Genomic DNA, 10,006 nt, shown 5'->3' on the forward strand with positions numbered 1-10,006 from the left:
GGGGAATGAAGAATTTACTTGAAAATGTATCTAAATCTCATTGGTCCCTGGTTCCAGAAGGGATTCAGATAGTGGAGGACACCCAAATTTACACAAGCAGAGTGAGCCTTGGGGCGACTGGGTGGCTCAGATGGTTGGGTGTCTGCCTTCGGCTCAGGTTGTGATCTCTAGGTCCTGGGGTAGAGCCCCACGTCTTCATCAGGCTCCCTGCTCAACGGGGAGTCTGCTTCTCCCTCCCCCTACCCCTCCCCCCACTCATGCTCTCTCTCTCTCTCTCTCTTTCAAATGAATAAATAAAATAAAATTTAAAAAGCAGAGTGAGCCTTGACTAAGGATCAATTTTTTCTTAAAGATTTTATTTATTCATGAGAGACACATACAGAGGCAGAGACACAGACACAGAGAGAAGCAGGCTCCCTGCAGGGAGCCCGATGTGGGACTCTATTGTGGGACTGGATCCTGGGACTTGGGGATCGGCCCTGAGCCTCAGGCACTCAACCACTGAGCCACCCAGGTGCCCCTTAAGGACCAATTTTATGAAAGAACACCACTGGTGATACATGGATTTGTTAAAAGTTATAAAGACGCTGAAAGAATGGCCATCAATCCACACACAGGATGAACAGAATACACTCAGTCCAGCTCCAGAGACAAGGAGAGTGAAAGACAAACACGTCCTTCCTCATTCCTGAGTCCACCTTCAGCGACCCAACATGCCTCAGTTTACCCTCTGGATCCTTTCACCTATCTCAACCCCATCCCTGGACCCCCTCATTACCTTCCAACTACTTCACACTAGTCCTTATAGACAGAACGTCATGGAATGTTCCAGAATCTAAGCTGTTTTCTAATATAGTAGACCATAGCCATATGTGGCTCTTTACATTTAAATAAATTAAAATTGAATACAATTAAAAATTCAGTTCCTAGATCATGCTGGCCACATTTCATTTTTGTGTTGTTTTTTTTTCTGGCCACATTTCAACTGCTCTGGGAGCCATATGTGGCCAGTGGCTGCCATATTGGATATGGATATAGAACATTTCCCCTGTTGCAGAAAGTTCTGGTGGACAGAACTGGCAGATTCCCCACCCTGCACGTCTCACCTCCTACCTCCCTTCCTCTTCGTGACCACTAAAGCTGAAACGTTCCTGATAAGATCAGCAATTACCCCTATAACCCCAAATATAATGGCCTCTATTCAGGTCTCTTGTGTCTATCACAGAATGGCATCGGTCCCAGGTTCTAAAGAATCCTCTCCTTCCCTTGGCAGGGCACAGGCTCCTCTGGCTGCCTAGTCCCCGCCTCATCTGTGGCTTTCTTTCTCTATGCCTCCCTTGAGTGTAGGTGTTCCCAGAGCCCTGGGGCCATATGGCTACCCCATGTGGGTCTCAAACTTAATGTCCCAGGGGCCAAGCAAATAATTTAGGGGAAAGAACCATCAGGTGGAGGAGAACTGGGCGGCTCAGTCTGTTAAGCAGCTGCCTTGGGCTCAGGTCATGATCTCAGGGTCCTGGGATCCAGCCCCCATGTGTCCAGCTCCCTGCTCAGCGTGCAGCCTGCTTCCCCCTCTCCCTCTGCCTGCCCTCCAATTGTGTTCTCTCTCTCTCTCTCTCTCTCTCTCAAGTAAATAAATAAAATCTTTAAAAAAAAAAAAAAGAAAGAAAACGAAAAAGCAGCTTCAGGTGGAAAACAAGTGAATGTGCTGCTGGAGGCTGTGGTGACTTGAGGTGGTAGGTTTTTTTAGAAAAACTCTTCCAGGGGTGCCTAGGTGGCTCAGTAGGTTAAGCATCTGCCTTAGGTGGCTCAGGTGATGATGTCACGTCATGATCTTAGGGTCCTGGGATCAAGCCCTGCATCAGGCTCCCTCACTGAGCCCTGCTTCTCCTTCTTCCTCTGCCTCTCCCCACTGCTCATGTGAGAGCTCTCTCTCTCTCTTTCTCAAATAAATAAATAAATCTTTAAAAAAAAAAAACTCGGGACACCTGGGTGGCTCTGCAGTTTAGTGCTTGCCTTTGGCCCAGGGCGTGATCCTGGAGTCTGAGGATCGAGTCCCACATCAGGCTCCCTGCATGGAGCCTGCTTCTCCCTCTGCCTATGTCTCTGCCTCTGTGTGTGTGTGTGTGTGTCTCATGAATAAATAAATAAAATCTTAAAAAAAAAAAAAATCTTCCATCCAAAAAAAAAAAGTCATCGAATTGCCCATGCCCCTTCCCCAACTTCTTTACACATTTTTCCCAGTGACATTTCACCTACTTTCACAGTTCCAGTCACCATCTACAACTAAGTTTTTTTTTTTTGTTTTTTGTTTGTTTGTTTGTTTTTTACAACTAAGTTACAATCCCATGGTCTGCCAGGTCCTGGACCAGAGGTCTGGGAGCCATCCTCCCACCATCCACTCCCCTCTTACTCCTCAAATCCGTCAATCCCCAAGCTCGCATCCCTGTCCCCACACTGTGTCCCCACAGCAGTGGCCTGACTCAGGCCTCTTCCCGGCTCACTCAGACCCTCACCAGCCTCTTCCTCGGCTCCCTGAACTGTGGGATTGTCCCCAAGATGGGGAATCCAAGAGGACAAACGAGTCTGGGGGACGTCACCAAGCTCATTGCAGGCCCTCAAGTGTCAGGGGACTAGGGGACACCGCAGACCTGGGTCTGGGACTTCTGTCCAGCATTCAAGAGATCTTAGTTGTAACTTAGTTGTAAAAAAAAAAAAAACAAAAAAAACCAACTTAGTTGTAGATGGTGACGGGAACTGTGAAAGTAGGTGAAATTTTTCCCGTGACATCCTCACCCAGCCCCTGGAGGCTCCTCCACACCCAGAGAAACTCCTGCCCCTCCCACTCCCCAGCACCCCAGGCCAAGGTCCTGGCCCTGAGGGGAGTGAAGTCTGGCCCTGCCCTCTTCCTCAGAGGCCTCCTGCTCCTTGAACTTTGCTCCATTCTCAATTCCAACGGGCACTGTCACGGTCGATGGCGGGCAGTTTGCACATGCCCTTCCCATGGCTTTGAATCCGCGCTCTTCTCTCCATACTGTCTTCAACTGTCAAATTCCAACTCATGCTTCAAATGCCACCTCACTGGCTCCCCTCCACCAGAAGTCACCAGTGACACCCTGGGTTCCCTCCCTGGCCTTAGCCAGACCCTCCTCGAGGGGTCCCGTGGAACCCCAGCTGCATGTCTTTCAGAGCTCCCAGCTCCCTGCCTTCTGGTCCTCTTCCAGCCAGATCAGAGATCTTTAAACTGTCTTGGCACACTCCCCATCAGTAAAGAGGTTTAGGGCACTCACCCCCAATAATGTAGGTCTTTATCTATAAATGTTTATTTTATACATCCTTGTAAGCTATTCCCCACTAATATGGCATACACACACTAGGTTAGTAATGTTGACATTTCCCACACCCCAAAGATTGTCTTGAAAACAACTTCAAAGCCAGAGTCCACTGGAGAGACCTTCCCAGAATGCCAGGAGCTCCTCAAGGTAGGCAAACACCCCAGGGGACTCATGCAAGTGCCCCTGGCCACCGAGCCCAAGCACAGGGCCTGCAAAAGGTAGAAACTACTACCTTCCGGTGATAATTGCAGGCATTCTCTGGTGCAAACCACGTGCCAAGCACCATTCGAGAAATATCACAAGCAGGAACTTGTTTAAATCCTCCCAATACATGCCCACTCAGGAGGTAGGGCCTCTCTTTTTGTCCAGCTGACAGACGAGGCCCAGAGAGGTGAAATGATTTACCCAAGGTCACACAGCACCAGTCCCAGGTAACATCTGAACCTTGGCAGGGGCTGTGCTCCTGATAATTATGCTCCCTTGGAGCACAGAAGGAAGGCTTCTTGGATGAATGAATGAATGAATGAATGAACGAACAAATGAGTGAAACAGAAAGCCAAAAGAGAAAGACAAAGAATGTGAAGCAAGAAGACACAGAGACGCAGGGAATGAAAGAAACAGAACGGAGCCCTGGGGCTGTAACACATACCCTGCCCGGGGAAGGGAAACTGGAAGAGTCCGCTGGACCCAAATCCTACCCAAATCCTACCCGGAGGGAGAGCGCCACCAGGGCACGCCCTTGGGAGTGTCCGCAGTGACAGGAGGGGGGGAGGGGGGCGAGGGGGGGGGTCAGCGGGCAGGGGACGCTGGGGGGACGCTCCGAGGGTCTGTCCCAGGGGCGAATCCTCACCCCGCATCTGTGAGGTCAACGATGAAAGTCGTGCACGTCTTCTTCTTGAAGATCTTAGGGATCCAGCTCTGGGGACAGGAACAAGGGGTGGGAGGGCTCCAGCTGAGTCCTATCGGACACGGAGTCACCCACCCCGCACCTCGGGGCCCAGGAGTTCGGGACCCCAGTGTTTTCCTTCCCCGGCCTCAGGACTCCCCTAGCCCCCCACCTATCTGTCCCCAAAGGACCCAGGGGTCCGGAGCCCCCCAACCTCCGAAGCCTCCCCCCGCCAGGCCCCCTCCTTCGTCCGACCCCAGAATCTGGGTCTCCAGCGCCCTCCTCCCTGGGAACCAGGAGGCCAAGCCCCCGGCTCCCTGTTCCTTCAGACCCGGGAATCCGGCCGCAGTACCTGCTCCTTCTCCGGACCGACCATGCTGCCGCAGCCGCCGCAGCCTCCGCAAGCGATCCAGCTCCCCAACACTCGCTCCACCAACCCCGATTCCAGACCCGCCCAGGACAAACCGGATCCGCCACTTCCCAGCTCAGCCTGGGGCGGGGCAAGGTCTGGGGGGGGCGGGGAGTCTCGTGGATGCGTCGAGGGAGAGGCGGGGCCAAGGGCCAGATGGGCCGGCCTGACAGAGACCCAGAGGAGGACAGAGATCCAGAGAGGGGGGGGCAGAGATCCAGAGAGAGGAGGACAAAGATCCAGAGAGAGGGGGACAGAGACCCAGAGAGAGGGAGCCAGAAACCCAGAGAGAGGGAGACAGAGATTCGGGGGGGCAGGAAGAGAAACCCAAAACTAAGGTATTAGAGACCAGAGAGAGAGGACAGAGATCCAGAGAGAGGGGGACAGGGACCCAATATAGAATGCCAGAGATAGAGAGGGGGGACATTAATCCATGGAGGGGACACAAAAACTTAGGTAGGAGGCAGAGAATCAGAAAGGGGGTGAACAGAGATTCGGGGGGTGCCTTGGCTTAGAGAGAGAAAGAGAATGAGAGTGAGAGAGAGAGAGAGAGAGACCCAAAGAGTTGGGTGAAGAGCAGACGCTCAGAGCGACAGGAAGATAGACTCCTATGGCTGGGGAACACTGAGTGACAGAAATGAGAGACAGAGCCGGAGGCCTGTAAAGAGTGCTGGGAACCCGAAGAGCTACTGTGATGATTGTGGCAGGGTGAGGAGTGGGAGATAGTGACAGGCAGGGCCACGTGTCTTAGGCCAGCTCTGACAAGGACAGCTGCTGGGTAACCTGAGCACCCCCCCGCCACCCGCCTTGCTGTATTTATAGCCCTGGCCTGGCCTGCTCTCCTGCCCTTGGCTCTGAGTCCCAGGGACAGGAGGTCATAGGTGTGAGCACTGGAGCAAGTTCCTTCCTCCCCGTCCGGGGCCTCCATGCTGTCACCCCCTCTCTCAGTGAAGGGTCCCACTCCGGCCAGAAACTCCCCGCGATCTAATCCCCAATCCTTCCATGGCAGGGGTCTCTCCTCTCGGAGGGGTCCCTCCTGCCCCCAACTTGGCCCACTCAAATTCTATCCACCCTCTTTGCAGCTGCCAAACATGAACTTTTTGGTGATACAAAGTCAAGTCCTTGGCCCCCACTCCTGGTTAAGGAGAGACCCCCTTCACCTACCCCTTCCCCAGCAGGGAGGAGGAAGAAAGAGGGGAGGGGCAGGCGGGGACTGACCCAGAATAACTCAGGGCTGAAAGTAAATTTAGCCACAGAGGGGGGAGGAGAGAGACCCTATTGGTTGGGAGGTGGGGAGGGAGGGCCAGAGAGGGGGGTTAGGGGGCTCCGGAGACTGCCCTGGAGGGGTGTCCAGCAGCGAGGGCCAGAGGAAGGCAGACCCACAAAGGCAGTGAGAGACACAGCAAAGACACAGGCAGAAAGAACCAGAAGGGCCCCAAAAGGGACAAGGACCCCAACACTCATCCACATAGCTGCAGAGGCAGCTGGAGCCGGCCCTGGGAGAAGCTCTGCTGCTTGTCCGTCCCCATGGGCCACCATGGGTCATGGCTGCACACTACTCTCCTCTGGGCTGCCGTGGCCAGCCTGCTCCTCCCCCCAGCCATGACCCAGCAGCTGAGAGGGGCCGGACCGGGCCCCAGCCACTGGCACAACAATGCGGGAGTCGTGGGGCCCCCGGAGGAGATGGTAGGCAACTCTGGCCATCCCATCCACAGCCACAGAGGCCGTGAAGACGAGAACAAGGATGTTTCTACAGAGAATGAACATCAGTTCTGGAGCCACAGAGACCACAGAGAAGAGAATGGAGATGTCTCTGGGGAATACAGCCACGGACCCCAAGACCACAGGTACCAAGACCATGAGGTCAGAGACAAGAATGTCCTCCATGAGGAGGTCTTCACAGAGCATGTTCGGGAGGCCCATGGGCACGGAGGCCATGACAATGAACCTGTGGGTGACTCACACGAGCACGGGCACCACTTCCCCAACCACAGAAGCCACAGCCAACAGGACGAGGACGAGGATGAAGTTGTGTCCAGCGAGTATCGCCATCATATCATCAGGCATGGACGTGGAGGCCACAGAGAAGAAGATGATGAAGATGAGGAAGAAGAGGTTGTCTCCACTGAGTATGGACACCAGGCCCACAGTCATGGAGGCCACAGGAAGGAAGAGGATGAGGATGTCTCAGATGAACATCCCCATGATGTCCCCAGCCATGGACACCAAGGCCACGAAGAAGAAGAAGATGATGAGGATGTCTCCACAGAGTATGGACATCGGCCCCACAGGTACCATGGCCACGGGAGGGAAGAGGATGAAGATGTCTCAGATGAACATCCCCATCATGTCCCCTAGCCACAGACACCAAGGCCATGGAGGAGAAGAAGATGATGAGGATGTCTCCACAGAGTATGGACACCAGCCCCACAGGTACCATGGCCACGGGAGGGAAGAGGATGAAGACGTCTCAGATGAACATCCCCATCATGTCCCCAGCCATGGACACCAAGGCCATGGAGAAGAAGAAGATGATGAGGATGTCTCCACAGAGTATGGACACCAGCCCCACAGGTACCATGGCCACGGGAGGGAAGAGGATGAAGACGTCTCAGATGAATATCCTCATCATGTCCCCAGCCATGGACACCGAAGCCACGAAGAACAAGAAGAAGAAGAAGATGATGATGATGATGATGCTATGTCCACTGAGTACGGACACCATGCCCACAGGCACCTAGGCCATGGGAAGGAAGAGGATGAAGACGTCTCAGATGAACACCATCATCATATCCCTGGCCACGGACACCAAGGCCACAGAGACAAAGATGAGGATGAGGTTGTGTCCACCGAACATTGGCACCAGATTCCCAGACACACTCACGGCCTTGGAGATGAGAAGGAGGAGGAGATCTCAGCCAAGTTCAGCCACCACGTTGCAAGCTCCCAACCCCCAGGCGCCAAGAACACTGAGGAGGAGGACTTCTCAGATGAATACAAGTCAGCAGTCCCTGACCGTCACCACCACAGAGTCCCTGAGGAAGAGGACATCTCTGACAGTCTTGGCCACCAAGCTCCCAGCCACAGGCAACAAGGCCACCAAGATGAAGGAACTGGCCACAGAGGGTCCAGCAAAGATGAGATTAGCCACCAGCCCCCAGAACACATGGGGGTCAAGGATAGAAGCCATTTGAGGGAGAGAGATTCTGAGGAGGAAGAGGAGGAAGAGGACCAGGGCTCCCACGAGGAAGATGATGAAAGTTCAGAATGGGGAGAAGGTGGCACCCGCCATGGCAGCCTGGACCACAAGGATGAAGAAGATGAGGAGGAAGGTCACGGCCTCAGTCTGAGCCAGGAGGAAGAGGAAGAAGAAGAAGAGGAGGAGAGTAGGGAAGAGAGGGCCCTACTGAACCAGGAGCACCGGGAGGGGGAAGAGGAGGAAGAGGAGCTGGAGGAAGAGGAGCTCCCCTTCACCATCATCCCTGACCCAATGGCCAGGAGGGAGGTGCCTGGAGGTGGTTCCAGTGAGGAGCAGAGGGGCGAGGACACGGGTAAGTGATCTGGCCAGGTGGGGGCAGGGAGGAGCAGAGCAGGCCGCTTCACGGCTGCTCTCCTGTCCCCACAGATCTGCAGGGTGCCCAGGAGTACGGGAACTACCAGCCTGGGTCCCTGTGTGGCTACTGCTCTTTCTGCAATGTGAGTGCCCCGCCCAGGTCCATCCTCCAGGCTGTCCCTGGAATTTGTCCCGGGGCTCTAGGGTGCTTTGGGCCTGCTCTGAGCAAAGGAGGGGCAGGGGCAGTGCCAGTTGAAGAAAGACACTTCTGGGGCCATGTAGGGGACAGACTGGAGGCCAGGAAGCTGGGGAGGAGGCTAGGGCAATGGGCCAGGAGGGAGTGAGGCCTGAGCTGTACCTGCAAGTATGGAGACAGAGGGCAGGTGGAATGGGGCTGGGGCCTGGCAGGCTGTGGGGAGAATAAGGACAAGGCATGAAGAGAACATCTACAGGTCCAGCCCACAGAGACAGGCTGTCACCCTGCAAGAGGGAAACAAGGGGGAAGCTGCTGAACTCAGTGCGGGGAGGGGGGTAACGATCGTGGGCAGGGTGGAGGACTGGAGAATGGCTCCCGAACGATATACCCAAACCAGAACCCTCCGGTTCCCAGAGATGCACTGAATGTGAGAACTGTCACTGCGATGAGGAGAACATGGGAGAGCACTGCGACCAGTGTCAGGTGACACTTTCCCCGGACCCAGGTTCCACCAGGCCCCCAGGGAGGCCGGGGACCCGCTGGGCACCCAGTCCCAAATCCTGGCCTCTGCCTTCAGACTGACCCAAGCCTCCACCCCGGTGCAGCCTTGACTCCACACTCGATCCCACCTCTGACCTTAACCTTCGACTCGGGCCCCTGTGCGGTACCCGCCCCATCCTGGCTCGGCCCCGACCCTGTCTTACACTTCTGTCCCTCCCCATCCCCACCCCCAGCACTGCCAGTTCTGCTACCTCTGCCCGCTGGTCTGCGAAACGATCTGCTCTCCAGGTGAGCGTGGGCGGAGCCCGGCGGGGCAAGCTCCGCGGAGGCGGAGCCAAGTCTGACGGGCGGGCCCGAGAAGCCGCGGGGCGGGGCCAGGCGCGGGGGCGGGGCCAAGGCTGGGAGTCTGCGGGTGGAGCCTGGCTGCGGGGGGCGGAGCCTGGGCCGAGGGAGAGGTGGGGCCAGGTGCTGAGGCCTACCCAGTAGGCGGGGGGTGGAGTTGAGGGGCGGGGCCAAAGCAGGTAGCCTTGGAAGGACGGGGGCTTCTGGAGGACCGGAACACCCTGAGCTAGGAGGGAGGGGCAAGATCTTGAAAGGAGTCCCAGACGAAGGAATTCAATTTAGGGAAGGAATTAGGAAAAAGAGAGGCGGAGCCTAGTCCTGATTCCGGATTCGGTGAAATCAGTGGCCGCCTAATTTCACCTGCGGCGTACCCCTCAAGCCTCTTCTCTCTTCTCCCACAGGAAGCTACGTCGACTATTTCTCCTCCTCCCTGTACCAGTAAGTGTGCGGGGGGGGCAGTTTAAGGGCCCTGTCTAGAAAGGCGCAGGCCCGCTGAGTGATTGGACGACCGGGACTCCATTTCCTTGTCGGTAAAATGGGCAGGTTAACATCTCTATCTAAGAGCCTTGGGGTGAGCTGTCTAACCTCTGCGTCCTCCTCTCCAGAGCCCTGGCGGATATGCTGGAAACTCCGGAACCCTAACCCCCGGGGGCGCGGCTGCGGCGCAGACGCCCCTCCCTGGCCTTCCAACCCCTTTCCAAGAGCCATATTTATTGAATTGAATTATGAATAAACATGCTCCCCCGAAACCTCATTGTCGAGGAGTGGGGTCGATTCTCAGGGCGCC

General features: G+C 55.5%; 2 protein-coding genes across 9 annotated transcripts in view; one reads left to right on the top strand and one right to left on the bottom strand.

The window, feature by feature from the left end:
- Positions 1-5,389, bottom strand: part of TRPM4 (transient receptor potential cation channel subfamily M member 4) — a 42,215-nt gene extending 36,826 nt beyond the window's left edge. For 2 of the 5 annotated variants that reach the window (XR_007402075.1, XM_049093759.1), the window contains exons 1-2: positions 4,571-5,389; positions 4,183-4,250 (exon numbers count right to left, since the gene is read on the bottom strand). Coding sequence is in view for 3 of the 5 variants with exons in the window: in XM_049093759.1 (XP_048949716.1) it covers positions 4,183-4,250; positions 4,571-4,594 (92 nt within the window). In the remaining 2 variants the exon portion in view is untranslated. The remainder of the gene's footprint in view (positions 1-4,182; positions 4,251-4,570) is intronic. The other 3 variants (XR_007402074.1, XM_025424310.3, XM_025424309.3) reach the window with 3 other exon arrangements.
- A 495-nt stretch (positions 5,390-5,884) lies between these two features.
- On the top strand, positions 5,885-9,968 carry HRC (histidine rich calcium binding protein). Of its 4 annotated transcripts, none has more exons than XM_049093793.1 (7): positions 5,885-6,918; positions 7,061-8,178; positions 8,253-8,323; positions 8,791-8,859; positions 9,111-9,165; positions 9,621-9,657; positions 9,825-9,968. In XM_049093793.1, the coding sequence occupies exons 1-7, from the start codon at positions 6,155-6,157 to the stop codon at positions 9,859-9,861; spliced, it is 2,151 nt and encodes a 716-aa protein (XP_048949750.1). In that variant the 5' UTR covers positions 5,885-6,154; the 3' UTR covers positions 9,862-9,968. The 4 variants fall into 4 exon arrangements, with proteins under 4 accessions (XP_048949750.1, XP_048949752.1, XP_048949757.1 ...); XM_049093795.1 differs by having other exon boundaries at positions 7,202-8,178; XM_049093800.1 differs by having other exon boundaries at positions 5,885-6,897; positions 6,986-8,178.
- Positions 9,969-10,006: the final 38 nt, after the last annotated feature.

This window comes from Canis lupus, chromosome 1, assembly GCF_003254725.2.
Source record: "Canis lupus dingo isolate Sandy chromosome 1, ASM325472v2, whole genome shotgun sequence".
Taxonomy (NCBI): Eukaryota; Metazoa; Chordata; class Mammalia; order Carnivora; family Canidae; genus Canis; species Canis lupus.

Coding starts and splice junctions, on each gene's coding strand:
- HRC (XM_049093800.1), top strand. CDS start 6,155: ATGGGCCACCATGGGTCATGGCTGCACACTACTCTCCTCTGGGCTGCC. Junction 6,898..6,985: donor GATGAGGATGTCTCCACAGA/GTATGGACATCG, acceptor CATGTCCCCTAG/CCACAGACACCAAGGCCATG. Junction 8,324..8,790: donor GCTACTGCTCTTTCTGCAAT/GTGAGTGCCCCG, acceptor TCCGGTTCCCAG/AGATGCACTGAATGTGAGAA.